Genomic DNA, 18,123 nt, shown 5'->3' with positions numbered 1-18,123 from the left:
AATGGAAATTGGAACCCAAGACATCAGCACTTTGAGGAGATAGTCCTGTATTTCTTCTTCCAGTCCAAGCTGCAAATGAGAGGTGCAGATTGCTGCATATATTTCTTTGATTGTTAACCAATATTTATGAACCAAGATTATGCAGGGGAGAGGGGGCAGAGCAACATTTAGTTACGTGTATAAAAGTAGCCTGATTTTCAGTGCAATTAATTCCACAGATTTGGGAACTCAGCCCCTTCCAAAACCAGGCCAATTATGTAAGGGTGTGACTATAGACTCATAGACTTTAAGGTCAGAAGGGACCATTATGATCATCTAGTCTGACCCCCTGTACAGTGCAGGCCACAGAATCTCACCCACCCCTCCTAGAATAATCCTCTATGAATGAAAGGTGAATTTTTCAAGAGTGTTCAGCACAGGGCTTACTCCTCTCCCATTCAAATCAAGGGCAATTTCACCATTGTCTTCAAAGGGAGGCAACTTAGGCCTATGCTGAGCTCTTATTAAAAAAGTCCACTCTTGGTGTCCACCTTTGAATCTTTTGGTTGTGGGACAAAGCCAGAGACCTTGTCACCATGAGCACAAGCATAGAAGCAGTCTTCACTCTCCTTTGGGAGCTTACACCTGCACAGCTGCTGGAAAGGACTACCCATGGGGACTGGTGCATATCCAATGTGGAAAGAAGAGGACAAGAGTTGAGTTCACACAATGGGTTCTGAGCCTCATATGCAAAGAAATTCAGCACTATGGGGGTTACCAGTGCATGGACTGGAGGGGAACAATTGCTGCTTCTGCAATTAGCCACTGACTCTTCTCCTCCACAGGCCATGAGCTGTATTAGTGAGGTTAAGAGATCAGCCTGCTACTCATGGGATCCAAGTTGTGTTCCTGCATAGGCCATAAACTTGCTGAGAAATGGATATGCTAGTTAAATGATATTGGAGGCTGAATGCACAAATGTTTCTGGGGTGCTCACACATTATAGTAATAAATGCCACCTAAGAATGCTACAACGAATAAACAAAATACAATGGAATAATGAGGACACACTAGCAGCCATGAAGTAGCATCCTTCTGCCCACAAACTTGGAGGAAGATTTCTCAGTCCATAGAGAGATTCCATTCATGCACCCTTGTCCAATGGGGGCAGAACCATACCACTGTAATTCAATTTAAAATGCATGCTTTGTTCAAATTGCATGAATAAATGAGGGGCAAGTGAGGGCAGTACAAGGCTCTTTAATTTTTAAAGCGTACGTTTAAATTGCCCTTAATAATAGGCTTAACTTCTATTAGGCCACTGGGCAGATACATTGGTGTTTGTCTTAGTCTTTGTGAGTTTGTTAGCGCCATTCCCTCCCTGACAAGATAAATGTATGATGTCTAAATACTCTCTCACTAATATATTACAGCAGGTGCTTAGAGACATCTCCTACAGTTAAGGTTGCAAGAGTCTTTCTATCATCATAAGCCTCCCAATTTCACAAGTCCATAGCTGTCTGAAATCTTCATTTTTCAGCAGCTTTTTATCTGTTCTCTTGATTTCTTTTGTTTTGCTTTATTATTTATTTTTACTGCAGTAGCTCCAAGAGGCCCTCAACAAGATTGATGCCTCATTGTGCTAGGCCCTCTAGATACAGAGAAAGGCATCTTTCCCTCCCACAGAGCTTAATTTCTAAAGAGATAAGATATAGATTGAAACAGGACACAGAGTTAACAGAGAGCTGAAGTGAGTAGCCCAAGGAAACACATCAGGTTGGAGAGAACAATAGAATTAGAACTCCTTACTCTTAGGTCATATCCAGATTATTTGCTTGTTTTAATTCTGTTTTTTTTAAATGTACTCAATTCTTTCAGATATTTTTCAGTTTGCCAAAAGGGAAGAATTATGCACACTTCCTGTGTTAAAATAACCTAATCGCACTTGAAATACGTAATTTCTGTCATCAATGAACATTTACATCACTATTGTGTATGAATGTTTGTGCATCCATATGATTCACCTTCTATCTATAGTCACAAGCAACCATCTTCCAAATCCATTTTGTTGCCTTTGCACATGAACCATCTTAGTGCTTGAAAGTTATAAATGGCACATCAGGAGTACGTTCCTGATGGTCTTTTTCTGCTAAGAGACTATCATGGTAAAGACAGAAGAGGTTTAGAAGCAGGTGGTTATGAAATTCTGAGACCATAGCAATGGCTCTGGCTTTCTGCATATTCCTCTAAAGTGTGTTTTTTTCAGAATGTTTTCATCCTAGCCTATAAAAAAGGAGGGGGGCAGTTCTTCCTATACTTCCAACTACTGTTTAATAGCATGGTTTAAAGTACTGCCATGAGTCAGGGACAAGGAAACAGCCAACAATATCACATTCGTTGGTTACTGTATGCATGACCAGTGCCCTCAGCACATACAGAGACCCACAGGAGAAGAGGCAATTCTCAATTTAGTCCTGAGTGGCATGCAGCATCTGGTTCAAGAGGTAGCTGTAATAGGACCGCTTGGAAATAGTGACCATAATATAATAACATTTAACATTCCTGTGGTGGGAAGAACACCTCAGCAGCCCAACATTGTGGCATTTAATTTAAAAAAGGGGAACTATACAAAAATGAGTAGGTTAGTTAAACAGAAATTAAAAGGTACAGTGACTAAAGTAAAATCCCTGCAAGCTGCATGGACACTTTTCAAAGACACCATAATAGAGGCCCAACTTAAATGTATACCCCACATTAAAAAACATAGTAGAAGAACTAAAAGAGAGCCACCGGGCTTAACAACTGTGTAAAAGAAGCAGAGAGAGATAAAAGACGTCTTTTAAAAAGTGGAAGTCATATCCTAGTGAGGTAAATAGAAAGGAGCATAAACACTGCCAAATTCAGTGTAAAAATGTAATAAGAAAAGCCAAAAAGGAGTTTGAAGAACAGCTAGCCAAAAACTCAAAAGGTAATGCAGTAAAACTCCATTGGTCTGGCATCCAATGCTCCGGCACTCCTGATGGTCCAGCACCATCGGGAACCCGGAAGTGCTTGGGGCAGCCAGACAATTGGAGCTCCTCTGCGCCCGGCTTTGCCGATTGAGCTGCTGCTGAAACTGACCAGCAGCTGAATCGGGAAGCAGAGGGCAGAGCAGCTGGGGTGCTGCCGGGTTGGTCCGGTAGCACTGCCCCTTAGGGCTGCGGGACCAACCCAGCAACACCCTAGCAGCTCTGCCCCAGGCTTCCTGGAGTCAGCCGCTGATCAGTTTCAGCAGCGGCTGACTTGGGGATGCCTGGGGCAGAGCAGCTGGGGTGCTGCTGGGTTGGTCCCGTAGCACCGCCCCTTAGCGCTGCGGGACCAACCCGGCAGCACCCTAGCTGCTCTGTCCCAGGCATCCCCAAGAGCACCTGGGGTGCTGCTGGGTTGGTCTCTCTGCGCTGAGGAGCGGCGCTACCGGACTAACCCGGCATCACCCCAGCTGCTCTACCGCAGGCGTTCCCGATTCAGCTGCTGCTGAAACTGACCAGCAGCGGCTGAATTGGGGATGCCTGGGGCAGAGTAGGACTATCAGAAGGGGGGGTTATGAGAGGTCTGGGGTGGCACCCCCTCCCACCCCGCCCCAGATGCCTCATAGTCCCCCCTTCTGATAGTCCATCATATCTGATAATCCGGCACCCCCTGGGTCTTAAAGGTGCAAGATTATAGGAAGTTTACTGTAACAAAATGTTTTTTAAGTACATCAGAAGCAGGAAGCCTGCTAAACAACCAGAGGGGCCCCTGGATGATTGAGATACAAAAGGAGCACTTAAAGACGATACAGTCATTGCGGAGAAACTAAATTAATTATTTGCTTCAGTCTTCACGGCTGAGGATGTTAGGGAGATTCCCAAACTTGACCCATCCTTTGAGGTGACAAATCTGAGGACTTGTCACAGATTGAAGTGTCATTAGAGGAGGTTTTGGAACAAATTGATAAGCTTAACAGTAACAAGTCACCGGGACCAGACGACATTCACCCAAGAGTTCTGAAAGAACTCAAATGTGAAATTGCGTAACTGTTAACTATGGTTTGTAACCTATCCTTTAAATGAGCTTCTGTACCCAATGACTAGAAGATAGCTAATGTAATGCCAATATTTAAAAAGGGCTCTAGAGGCGATCCCGGCGATTATAGTCTAATGTCAGTACCGGCAAATTAGTCAAAACAATAGGAAGGAATAAAATTGTCAGACACATAGAAGAACATCATTTGTTGGGCAAAAGTCAAAATGGTTTCTGTAAAGGGAAATCATGTCTTACTAATCTATTAGACTACGTCTACACTGCAGGCTTCTTGCGCAAGAACTGTTTTGTGCAAGAGTTCTTGTGCAAAAGATCTTGCGCAAGAGCACGTCCACACTGCCATGTGCTTTTGTGCAAGAGATGTGCTTTTGCGCAGAAGCATCCATGGCAGTGTGGACTCTCTCTTGTGCAAGAAAGCTCTGATGGCCATTTTAGCCAGAGGGGGGTTTTGCGCAAGAAATCCCTGTGGCCTGTCCACACTATGTACTTACACAAGAGGGCTTATTCCTTGTAGGGAGAGGAATAACTCCTACACAAGAGACCCTCTGTTCCAACGCTTTACTGTAAATTTACTTGAGCAAGAATGCATGTGCAGTATAGATGCTCTGCAAGTTTTGGCACAAGAACGGCCATTCTTGCACAAGAAGTCTGCAGTGTAAATGCAGCCTTAGAATTCTTTGAAGGGGACAACAAACATGTGGACAAGGGGGATCCAGTAGATATAGTGTACTTAGATTTCCAGAAAGGATTGAAGGAGTTTGTAAACAGTTAAAAGATAGCAAGCCTATAGCCCGGTTTCTCAAAATATCAAGCTACAGGGAGATCTAATTTATTCACTATAACAGAAAACTTGCTATTGCTGAAACAGTTATGAAAGTGATTGCTAGGTTACTACTCTATGACATGCTGCTGAGAAGAAAGAATATGTTGTTTCATATGTTATTGTGTACCATACATTTTGACTAAAGTTTTTTTTATTATTTATTCCTAAAGTTACAGTTTCTTATAAATGATCACAAGTAGTAAGTACATCTTCAAATAAATAACATGGAGAGATGAAGGAAATTACAGCTCTTAACTCCAGATAATGGATCTCAGGAGTTTCTCACTAATATATTAGCAGAATTTTTCTTCTCAATCCTTCTGAATTAAGAGCATATAGAGAAAGTAATTTTGTGGTGTATTTAGTTGGTTGGGGGAATGCCAGATTGTTATTTTATTTTTCTTTTAATCTTTCTCAGAATTCAAAAAAAACTTAATGTTGCTTTTGATTAATGTTCACTTTAACAGATTGTTTCTGTTTAGTCTTATTGCTTTCTTAATTTATCTCTGCATAATGGGAAACATTTCCTTGATTAAGAAACTGCTGACAGTTACTGAATTATTCTCCCATACATTTATTCCATGATTACAGGTACATTCCACCCTAATAAAGGGAACATAGCTTAATTTGTACATCTTCTGCATGAGTCACATTAGTGTGATACAGTACATTGCAATAGAGATTAATATAATACTTCCATGGCATCTTTCAACTGAAGAGTTCATAGTTCTTTACTAACATTAGTTAAGCTCATTCACTAACAAGAGAGGCATGTATTATTTTAATGATTTTACCTTTAGGAAAATGTGGTATCTTAACACTTAAAATCAGGAGTCCAGAATCCTCAGCTCCCTGATCTAATCACCCTAGAAACTATAGTTTCTACAATGTTTTTTTTCCTTTCTTTTTATTGAGCCTACTCAGACATCCTAGTTTACATGGACAACCCCCATCTCCAAAAGCAGAAAGGAACCCTCTGGAAATCAAACCCCTTGGTTCGAACTAACGTTACTCCTCAAAAAATGAGGAGTAAATTTTTTGAGGCGTAACGTTAGTTCGAACCAAGGGGTTTGATTCGAACAAGGAAGTGCACTCCAGGCTGCGTTAGTTTGAATCAGCTGGCGATCGGAATAGCGCGTGGGCAAGAGTATGCTAATTAAGCGCAGGATATTTAAATCCCTGCTTTATTAGCAATTTCGGTCAGCTACCTTTGCATTCCTATCTCAAGATAGGGATCAAGTGTAGACATACCCTAACAGAGTTCAAGAAAGAACTAGATAAATCCATTGGAGAATAGGACCCACAATGGCCATTAGCCAGCGTGGGAAGAGATCCAACACTGTTCTGCATGCTGATTGCCTCTGTTGTGAGAAACTGGGAATGGGTAACGGGATGAATCACTCAATGATTGCCTGTATGTTCATTTCCTCTGAAGCACCTGGCATTCACTATTGTCAGAGTATAGGATACTGAGCTAGATGGACCTTTGGTCTGACACAGGATGGCCATTCTGATGTTCTTAAACGGAGCCTAGGTGTATCCACTAGACTGAAAGAGTGATTGGCTGGGAGAGGCATGGCTGCTGCCTCATAGAATGCAGGTATTAGCCCTTATTCTAGAGCTACCCGTAGCTCATCTGAGGAATGTCTACATTGCAACCACAAGTGGGATTAAAGCTAGGGTGAGTATGTCAATACAAGCTCTACCTGAGCTAGCATGGCAAAAAATAGCAGGGAAGCAGCAGATAAACAGGCCCCAGCACTGGTCACCCCTACAAGTGCTTACCCTGGGTTCAGGGCAGGCTCTCACAGCCTATGTTAAAGCTGGTCCCACGGTGCCTTCACTATTGTTATGGTGACTAAAGTAAAGCTAGCACATAGATGTCTACATGAGCTGCAATCACACATCCAAATCTACGCCAATCATACCACAAGTGGGAACCATTTGGTCCAAATAAGTTTACTTTTAATAGTTACATTTTTCTTTAGCTGTTAAGGTATTACTACAGCAGAATGGAAACTTGTTTAGTCATCTGTGTTAATGTGCTGGACTGTTAGCGTCACAAAGCCACTTTTTTAGCAAATTGCATTTATTATAAACATTATCAAATGCATTTCAAACTTTGTTCATGATGGGGAGGGCTCTTATGACATTATAGGTTTTCAGACTACTGGACTGGGCAATAGAGTTGCAGCTGTCTTTTAAAGATCAACTGTAGAATATACCTCAAAGACTGACAATATATGTTTTCCATTACCAATAGAACAATAGATTTTCCAAGAACAATAGATCGAATGCAACAAAATACAGGACTATGTAGCACTTTAAAGACTAACAAGATGGTTTATTAGATGATGAGCTTTCGTGGGCCAGACCCACTTCCTCAGATCAAAGGATCAGATCTGAGGAAGTGGGTCTGGCCCACGAAAGCTCATCATCTAATAAACCATCTTGTTAGTCTTTAAAGTGCTACATAGTCCTGTATTTTGTTTTGGCTACACCAGACTAACACGGCTACATTTCTATCACTAGATCAAATGCAAGGCATTCAAGTTCCCAATTTGATACTATTGACAAACTGGCCTATGCCAAGGCTGTTTGTATCTGATTCTCATTTACCCATGTTTAGTTGTGGTTAAAATTCATTATTTCTTAACCTGTATGAAATGTGTTTTGACTAGAGATTAGTATTAGATACATTATTTCCAGTGATTTCAGAGAAATCTGCAACTGGAGATCAGAGCTCTCAAAAGCAAAAAAACATGTGGTAGCTTTGCAAAATTTGGCTTGCCTTTTCATTCTGTGCAGGTAATTTTTTTTTTGGACAGGCAAGTATAACCACATCATTTTTTTTTTAATTTTACTGTCACTAATCAAGAGCCGATAAGCAGGTCTTGATATATACTGGAAACGTTTATGGCTGTTATTCAAGCCAGTTGAATATGGGTATATAAATATCTTTCAGATGAAAGTTAAAAGTAAATGTCAACATAATGGGCACAAACTTTTGGCAAACAGTACATTTTAAAGCTAAAGTAGCACAGTACTGGGGATTTTTTATTAAACTTAATTTTCTCCAAGAAAACAAACAAACCCCAAATACATTTCGTAAAACACTTTATAGTTTAATGATTCCATTCCTTGCCCGCAATACAGCTCATAGAAAAATATGCCTTGCAAATTCTGATGTTCTTCCACCTAGTTGTCATTCAAAAACTTATTCCCCTTTGCATTTTGCCTTCCTTTTCATCTTCCAATTAATGCTGAAGCAGAAATACCCCTTGCATATCAACCACTGCTACTAACACATCTGGGGAAAGCAGCACAAGCTTCCTTGTGACACCCAACCCCAATACAGTCCCTTTAAATATCTCTTTAGGAGACTGTGATTCTTTTGGGCTCTGTCATCCAAGTTCACACAGTAAGCCATTTGCTCCTATCTATAGATATATTTTAGAGACTTTGCACCCCTACCTCCATCCCCCTGGGCCGGGTCCAGAAAGCACCAGTGGGACTGGCCTGTCTGTGAGACTGTCTGTCCATCTGTAAGACCAGAAACAACTTATTTGAATATTCATCGTTTGCTTAATGAATATGCAAATATGCAAATGACTGTTACTGGTCCTCCAAAAGCTTGTGAATGGATTTACTGGTTCCTGTGTCAAAAAGTTTGGGAACCCCTGGTGTACATTATGGTTGGTCCAGAAACCTGAACTATTGAATGGGGTATAATACAAAACACACACAGTCCCTGTCTCAAAGGCAGCTTACCATCAGAATTAAGGCAATAAGTGATACTTTAGTGTAATAAACTTGGGTGTGGTAAAGGGAAGGAAGGAGTGGGTACTTAGACTAGAAGGTGTAGCAGGAAGATGATATGAAGATACAGATATTTAGATTGGCTATAAATATCTAGGACAGAAGGGGATTCTTCTTCTTTTGAAAAGATGATATAAATACTGAAGAGAAAAATAACGGTGAAATAACGGTGCCAGTAGTCTCTGTTGGGCACTTGAATAGCCATTATCAGTTGGCAATTTACTGGAGACCATCACAATAGAAGCAGATCCTTAAAGTGGATTTAAAGGAGGACCTGGTTGCTGCTTTAGAGTTCAGTTCAGTGAGAGTGCTTCATGTACATGTGATGGCATGGAAGAAAGCATGAAGAAATTTATGGGAGAAGCTGACAAAAAATTATGGCAGGCTTCAGTGGAAGAGTGGAATGGACAGGGAGGAGATATAATATAAAAGAAAGGATAAGTATGATGGTGTTAAATTGTGAAACGGCACAATTCATGTAGGCACTTCTGAAAATTGTAACTAGTTAATATGGTGATAAATGGGAAGCCAGATGAGAGGCCTTTGAAAGGGAGATGACACAGCTATAGTGACAGGAAGACAATCTTAACAACATCATTTTGAATTGATCTGAAAGGGGCAAGTTAACTGACAGGAAAAGTTTAGAAGTTTGAGGTCACAAGGGCCTGGATGAGAGATTTAGTATGTGTTCAAAGATAAAAGACTGAATATTCTTGAGGAAAATACAAGATGAAGATATGGCTTACAGGTTGTATTGTAGTCTCTTAGTATTTCCATTAACATATGGCATGTTTATGCCAATATTTACCTAAGCATTGAAGCATGGAAAAAGTAGCAGAAGTTCTTGTTAATTTATTTGCATTAGTTTTAGTGTTCTACAGAAATGAATGCTAAGTAAGGACAATAAATTCAGGACATAATATGTTCAACCTATGGAATAATAAATTTGTTTAAAAACATTTATATGCAGAAGTGATGAGTTAATGATGCAGTCATTCATGCAATAATTAGGTGTCATCCTCAGAATTACTCAGTTTTAAAAATGTGATTCTCCACAGCTCCAGTAATTTCTGATTAGTAGATGTCTTTGTTTACAATAGCAAATCTCCATTTTGCAATAAAAGTAATACATTTCAATTTTGCAATCTTGAAGCTATAACTCATTTGGAAAAATGCTTTAAATGACCGTGCTTTTCAAGGAAAATATTACCTGATAATTATAACTGCTGCAAATTGAGAATAGCTTATCAAACTTTGACTCACTTCATGTGTTATTACTTCATGTGTTATTTTCCACACATTTTGTGGTTCATATTTCACTCTGTAATTATGAAAATGTTTGGCAGACTGTGCCAGGTAGGATGATGTTCATATTTAAGCACTGAAAGCTAGGCACCTAATATTTTCCAAATGTTTATATTCCTAATATTTTATCACAGTGAACTATATAGGAGTTAGCCATGCTGTGTATCTTCTTCCATTCAGAGACAACAGTTAGATAGAGTATACTGATATGCAACAATGTGACTCTAGCTATAGAATTGCACTTCAATTAATCTATTTTTAAAATAAAATCAGGGAATAATACCACAGACATAGCACTGTGTTACTTATAGCTGCTCCAATGATCCAAACCTTTTAAATAATTGTTAGTCTATGTGTGGATTTCATTCTTGTACAAGTAACTGCAAAAACAAATTATTGCAATGAGAAATACAAGACTCAAACACCACCTTAACTTGCTTCTTTTAGAATTAAATTTCTGAACATAATAAGGTCACTATAAAATCTCTTGAGTGGCAAGATTAAAAAAAAGATGTTGGACAAACATATCAGTTTATTTTTTTTTAAATTCTAAAGGCATCCTATAAAGTATATAGAGATGTATTTAAGGAGAAGGCTCAAACTAGATACTTGTCAACAACACTGACCGAACAACGTACAATAAACAATCTCTCACACATATTTAGCCTGTAATACTGTTATTTCCTTACATTTTTCAAGTTTTTTCATGTTTTTTGTAACATGCTTTCTGGGTTGATCTTACATGCTTATATTGTCCTCTTAAATCCAGCGATATCAGTGGTAGTTACTGGTCAAGATTGTAGCCAGACAGGAACCTCTCCTCCCCCTCCTCCCCCGTAACATCCATCTTTGCTTTCCTGGAGCACACAGGGCATAGAGAGAGAGCAGTAAAATCAGCAGAGTTTTTGAAGCCTTGACAGAAGGCTGCTGTGACCCTGGACAACTGTAAGCAGAGATATGAGGGTGATCGAGCTAATCGCTGACCAAGAGGTTGCAGAGGAGTGCCCTTGACTGAAACCCATATTGATACGAACAAACACTCATATGCAGGGGCGGATATAGGGCAGGTGCGAACGGAGCAGCCGCCTCGGGCCCTGCGCTTAAAAAAGCCACGCGCATGTGCCGTGGCGCCACCGCGCATGCGCATGACGTATGCGCAGTGGCAAAGGGGGGGCCCCACGGAGTTATGCTGCCGGGGCCCCGCAAAACGGTCATCTGCCCCTGCTCATACGGGGGGAGGAATCTCTTGCCCAGTAAAGAATGTCCAGTACTCACAATTTACAGACCGGGGGACAGGGAGCAAAGCAGAGCAAAGCCGCAGAGCCTGAGGGCAGCAGGACAGCCACGGCGCATCTGGGCTGTCCCGCTGCCCCCATGCTCCGCGGCTTTGCTCCGGACGCCTGTGGTACAGCAGCTGGGGCGCTGCCGGTTGGTCCCGTAGCACCGCTCTGGGCGCTACTGGACCAACCCGACAGCACCCCAGCTGCTCTGCCCCAGGCGTCCTGATTCAGCCACTGCTGGTCAGTTTCAGCAGCGGCTGAATCAGGACGCCTGGGGCAGAGCAGCTGGGGTGCTGCTGGGGTGGTCCAGTAGCGCCGAGGAGCGGCACTACTGGACCAACCCAGCAGCACCCCAGCTGCTCTGCCCCAGGCGTCCCCAAGTCAGCCGCTGCTGAAACTGACCAGTGGCTGACTACAGGAAGCCCCTGCCCCGGGGCTTCCTGGAATCAGCCGCTGATCAGTTTCAGCAGCAGCTGACTTGGGGATGCCTGGGGTTCTTAAGTTGAATCTGTATGTAAGTCAGAACTGGCGTCCAGATTCAGCCGCTGTTGAAACTGAATCTGGACGCCAGTTCCGACTTACATACAGATTCAACTTACAGTCCCTATCTTGTATGTAACCCAGGGACTGCCTGTATATGCTGTTCTATCTGATCCACTGATCGCTTCTGGTACAAATATTTCCATAAGCATCTTCTAAACTAAGTTTCTGTATACACTTGAACAAGCAAACTTTGAATTCAACCTTCAAATTTATGCAAATATTTGGGTGAAAATGTGAAAAGCAAATGCAAGAATTAATTCACTCACTGACTTGCTGAATTATGAGTATTTCACTTCCTAATGTTAGCATTTCCTTTTTTTACTCTTAACTATCTAAATTTAAATACAGTTACAGTGGCAATCCTTCGTCTACTCAAACTGTACAATTTAGGCTAAAAGATTAATGAATCGACACATGATTAGAACATCAGCTCAGCTCTGTGAAGGCCCAGCGAAAGAGACTTGTCCCAGTGGGAGATGAAACCCAGAAATATGCCTCTTATGCTGTACAGCAGGGGAGGTCAACCCATTTAACAAAGCTTCAGGGGGTAGCCAAGTTAGTCTGTTACAGAAAAAAATCCCAAATGATCTGGTAGCACTTTATAGTGCTCTGTTAGTTTATAAAGTGCTACCAGACCATTTGTTGTTTTTTTTTCCATTAACAAAGAAAGCCAAAACGGCAGCAGAATTGCCGAGAAAAAACAAATAAAATTTTTAAAAAGGAGGCCCCTTTAAGATGGCCACAATCTTGAGTTCCATTTTTTAAACCTTGCAGCTCCGACCTGGTAAGCACAGGGAAGCCGGGGAAAGGAGCTGTTGAGGGGCAGAGGCCATTGGGGGGGGGGGGGCGCGCAGGAGTGGCTTCATGAGCCGCACTTTTGGGGGGGGCAAGAGCCACATGAGGCTTGCAAGCTGTGGGTTGGCCATGGCTGTATACGGAGATATATACAGCATAAGCTCAGAAAATTCACCCTCTTTTGCAAGGAAAAGAGAGATGCAAAGACTCCTTGCCCCTTCTCCCAGGTCACTATTAAAAAACCCAGTGCAAATAATTAATAAAAGTGATTGTATTACATATAAAAGGTAGTATTTAAGTGGTCATAAGAGACAGAACACAGAACAAAGTAGGTTACTAAGCAAAATAGAATATTCAAGCTAAGCTTAATACACTAATTACATGTAATATCTCAGCTTCAAAGTTGTTCTAATAATCTTCACAAACCAGAGAACCTTTCCAATCTCTTCCCCCAGTTCAGTATTTTCATCTTGGGTGGAGTCCCAGGAGAGAACTAATGACCTGGATTAGCTCACTCATCACCCTTAAATAGGATTTGCAAAATTGGGAATCCTGTGTTCTAAGTTTGATCTAGGGCTGTAATAGTGTAGTCGATTAACTGATTAACCAATAAGCAAAAGCTTATAGGTTAATGCTGAAGATTACATACGTCCAGTTCTGGGCACCACATTTCAAGAAAGATGTGGAGAAATTGGAAAGGGTACAGAGAAGAGCGACAAGAATGATTAAAGGTTTAGAGAACATGACCTATGAAGCCAGGCTTCATGAACTGGGCTTGTTTAGTTTGGAAAAAAGAAGATTAAGGGGGGACATGATAGCGGTTTTCAAATATCTAAAAGGGTGTCACAAGGAGGAAGGAGAAAATTTGTTCCTCTTGGTTTCTGAGGACAGGACAAGGAGTAATGGGCTTAAAGTGCAGCAGGGGAGGTTTAGATTGGACATTAGGAAAAAATTCCTAACTGTCAGGGTGGTCAAATATTGGAATAAACTGCCAAGGGAGGTGGTGGAATCTCCCTCTCTGGAGATATTTAAGAACAGGTTAGATAGACATCTGTCAGGGATGGTGTAGACGGAGCTTGATCCTGCCTTGAGGGCAGGGGGCTGGACTCGATGACCTCTTGAGGTCCCTTCCAGTCCTATTATTCTATGATTCTATGATTTCTCTCTTTTCTGTGCCAGTACATATTTTAGCAGGGTGGCTAGCAGCCCAGCTCAGTCCCGGCTTGCAATGGGTCTGGGACCTAACCCTGCTGCAGCTCTGCATTTAAAGTGTATTAAGGTGCTGGGTGGGCAGGCAGCCCAGCTCAGTTCTGGCTCACACCGGGTCCAGGAGCTCAGACCCACCCCCTTAGGCAGGGGCTGCTGCCACCCTGTTCTGCTGCCTTCGTATCAGAAGCAGCAGCACAGGGCGACAGGCAGTCAGTCCTCAAGGAGCTGTTTTTTAAACCAGCTCCCCTAGTGGACCAGCTCTCACCTGGCACCCCTCGCTGCTGCCTCTGATACAGAGGCAGCAGCATGGAGTGGCCAGGGGGTCCTCAAGATGGCTGCTGGCCCCATCCCCGGGGACTACAGAATAGTTGAGTATCCAATAAGAATTCATGAGGTTAATCGACAATTCAATTAACTTAACATTCCTAGTTTGATCCCCTCCCAAACTCTTATAGAAAATTATAGAAAACAAGGTGGGCTCCAGTATCAGGTGACATGTTCATAGGCTGTTGCAGAGCCAGTAGCAATTTCGTATGGACTGATCCTCATGCTTACAGGAAAACCAAGTTCTCACACAGTTCATCGTCTATTGTTAATGGACCATTAACTCTGTGTCTGGCTTCTTCATGGTTGTACCTGATAGACTGATAATAGGCTTTTTCTAACATGAACACATTGATGATAAACCTACAGTCAATATCCCCAACTTCAGATACAGAAATGATACACACATACAAATAGGATAAACATATTCAGTAAATCAATAGCTTTCCAATGAGATTGAAATGTAGTATCTCACAAAACATATTCCAATTATCTCATATTCAATTGTATATTCCCATAAAGAATATGTAATGCCATGTTACATTATAAAGCTGTATGCTGCATGCTATAAGCCAGCTTTCCATTGATGGGTGTCAGGAAAAAATATCCATAGAAAGGTTTTTCCTACTAACCTTCCTCCTTCCACAGAAGAAACTGGTACTGGCTACAGTTGGATGGACCACAAGCTAATGGACCACACAGATAATTGGTCTGATCTAATATGGTAAGTGGGGGTATGTCTTCACTAGCCCCCTAGTTCAAACTAGGGTGGCTAATGTAGGCATTCAAACTTTCAAATGAAGCCTGGGATTTAAATATCCCAGGCTTCATTTGCATGTTCCCGAGCGGGTGCCATTTTTAAATCCCCCTTAGTTCGAACGAACTGCCCGCGGCTACACGCAGCAGTCAGAAGTTAATCCGAACTAAGTCCTTAGTTCAGATTAACTGTCACTCCTCATGGAATGAGATGTAACAGTTAACCCGAACTAAGGATTTAGTTCGGATTCACTTTAAACTGCCGCGTGTAGCTGCGGGCAGTTTGTTCCAACTAAGGGGGATTTAAAAATGGTGCCCGCTCGGGAACATGCAAATAAAGCCTGGGATATTTAAATCCTGGGCTTCATTTGCAACTCCGGTTGCCTGATTTGCCTACCTAGCTCGAATTAATGAGCTAGTGTAGACATACCCTTGTATATTACTTTGTATGTCTTCTATCATGGTAGATATAGTCTCCCAAGAGTAGTATCTAGGAACAGGATGTTGTGGAATAAACTTTTCTTAGGAGGCAGTTTACCACTTTCCCGGGAGGCAGTTTACTTGTCTGTCATTTATTCCATGCTTCCCCTCCAAGCAAGTGAGTTCTAGCCAAAATCATACAAAAACACAAAACCAAATTCATATACTGAAAGGTTTATAAGACTCCAATTTCTTTCCATCCTGTCTACCAGCAAATTTTAAAGAATCTTTTTAAAACTTTCTTGCCTTCAATTTTTCCTCTCTCAACTACCTCTTTTCCCCCTTTTCCTCTCTTCTCTCCCTATTTTTGTCCTTCAGCATCATGTACTGGCATAGTTACTATTTCTAAGTGAGTTTCCAGTTTGTAAAAATGCTATGATGAAGAACTTGCCTCTAGTATGTTGGAAATAGGATTCCTGCTTTTTCTGCTTCTTAAGTAGAAACACACACAGTAAATTCCTCTTTTGCTTCCCTTTGATCAGACTACATTTGCTCTGAAGAAGACAGTCCCCCCAAAGGAGGGTAGTCTCATAATCTAAGAAATCTTGATTTAAAGTATTCTGACAAATGCAGAAAATAAACATAAAAGTGTGTGAACATTATATACCAAGATAATCACCAGTACTAAAAATACCTCCTGGCTAAATGAAAACACACTTGACTATAGGACAGCACATTGCATGTAAAACTATTCACAACAAAGGCCAGAACTACATGACAAAAGTGTGGCATAATCTCTGGCTGTAGTTACAAAGTTTTGTCAACATATGTGTGTTGGTCAGACGTGTGAAAAAACATAACCACCCCAGTGAAATAGCCATGCCAGCAAAAACCCCAGTGTAGATGCAGCTGTGTCAACAGAGGAGAGCATCTGTCTGCAGAGTTAATGTCACTGGGGAGATGCTATGTCGACAGGGAAAACTCCTGTTGGCATATGCTGCATCTGCTGCAAAACATCTGTAAGGCAGACAAAGTCAAAGAGTGTGTGCAACTATTTGTTGAATGAAGAGAAAGTGAATTGACTTAACTGCAAATCAAAGTGACTGAGAGCTACTTTTGCAATGCTTGCTAACGTCCTCTCTGCAGAAACAAACATGAAAATGTTTTGTGCTAATAAAAAGCACCAAAAATCTCAAATTAATATTTAAAGGGAAATGAAAGGAATCTGCCACTTATACAAACAGATCTTTTGAAACAATTTCTCTCTTGAATTTTGCAAAGTACAGCTGCAATAATGTAATCTCACACCAGACACTCTCTCACTTGTTTGAATTTCTACGAGAATTATTCATATACAAAGGCCACATCTGCAGATCCCTTCTAGTAAAAACAGTTCTTCTCAAAAACCCAGCGTAAAACTAGTCCGTAACAAAGCAGCTCTTCAACCCCATTCAAAGGTCACCTGGCCCAGTTTACCCACCGGAGAGTCTTTAACCATTCTGTCCTTGTTCCGTTAGCTCTGTGGTCACCAACTGCTCAATCATGATCCACTGGTTGATTGTGGCTCCCCTAGGGGTCGATCGTCGCAGCCAGCTGGCGCAGCCTCAGGAGGCTGACAGCTAGCCTGCGAAGCTGCGCTGCGCTCCAGCTGGGCTGGATCAAACAGGGGCAGCAGCGTGAGTGACTTCCCCTCTTTGTTAGCTTGCAGGCAGGGATGGGGGAAGAGGCACGTGTACAAAAGCACGTGCGGGACCCAACTCTTGCCTTCTGCTCCGGGAGGGGCTGGGCGGCTGACACAAGTGGCACACAGGGCACAGGGCTACACTGCACTGTTCCCCTGTGGGCTGTGTGCAGAGTCATAGAGCCACCTTCCCCAGTGCCAGCCCTGCATGGCCCTGGGCTCTGCTTGCTTCAGTGCTGCTGCCTGCAGGCCAAGGGCTAGGCCAGGCAAGGAATAGACTCTGCACCTTCCCCCTCCTCGCCCCAGTGATGCTCTCCAGAGCCTGCAAGTCCCAGTGCTGCTGTTCTGCTGGTGAGACTCTGGGAACACAGGGATGTGGGGTGGGGGGGAAGGGAGAGTTGTCATGACCATGAGGGTTAGCCAGCAGCCTAGGGACTTAGGGGTTAACTGTACCTAGCCAGGCAGCAGGCAGCCAACAGAAATGCAGATAGGGATTTCAAACTGAGACAAAGGAATTTTGGGGTTTTCCCTCCTTTGTCTCTGAGTCAGTTTGCTCTAGATACGGAGGGAGACAAAGGACATGTCTCTCTCCAAGAAAAGTGATAGAGATACAGCCGTGTTAGTCTGGTTTAGCTGAAACAAAAGACAGGACTATGCAGCATTTTAAAGACTAACAAGATGGTTTATTAGGTGATGAGTTCTTTAAGGAGACAGTGTAGTTTCTTTTGGTATTCTGAAGTGGGATCAGAGGAGAGAGATTTCTAAAATGTGGTGTTGGAGAGTTGTCTAGTTGCCTCCTGGTCATAGTCAGGCTTATTCATAATGACCACAGCACCCCCTTTGTCAGCTGGTTTGATACAAACTTCTCAGACACTTCGCCAAAGAATCAATGCACATAAAACAGATATCAGGCCCTCTCACAGAGAGAAAATCATTGCTTGCCATTTTAACCAGACTGACCATTCTCCCAGTGACCTTAAAACATGCAAATTGCTTCAAAGAGATTTTAACTCCAGCCTTCAAAGAGAAGCCTCAGAACTGTCATTCATGCTTAAATTTGACACTTTACGTATGGGCCTTAACAAAGATGCTAATTATCTCATCCATTACAAAGATAGCTTCCCCAA

General features: G+C 42.2%; 1 protein-coding gene across 1 annotated transcript in view; it reads right to left on the bottom strand.

Annotated features, from left to right (window-relative positions):
• Positions 1 to 18,123, bottom strand: part of PXDNL (peroxidasin like) — a 175,333-nt gene that overhangs the window by 110,688 nt on the left and 46,522 nt on the right. Inside the window, 1 exon segment of the mRNA XM_075919820.1 lies at positions 14,371 to 14,521. Within this exon segment, the coding sequence (XP_075775935.1) occupies positions 14,371 to 14,521 (151 nt within the window).

This window comes from Pelodiscus sinensis, chromosome 2, assembly GCF_049634645.1.
Source record: "Pelodiscus sinensis isolate JC-2024 chromosome 2, ASM4963464v1, whole genome shotgun sequence".
Lineage (NCBI taxonomy): Eukaryota > Metazoa > Chordata > Testudines > Trionychidae > Pelodiscus > Pelodiscus sinensis.
Note: the sequence above shows the minus strand (reverse complement) of the source record. Positions and strands in the feature narration are given on the sequence as shown.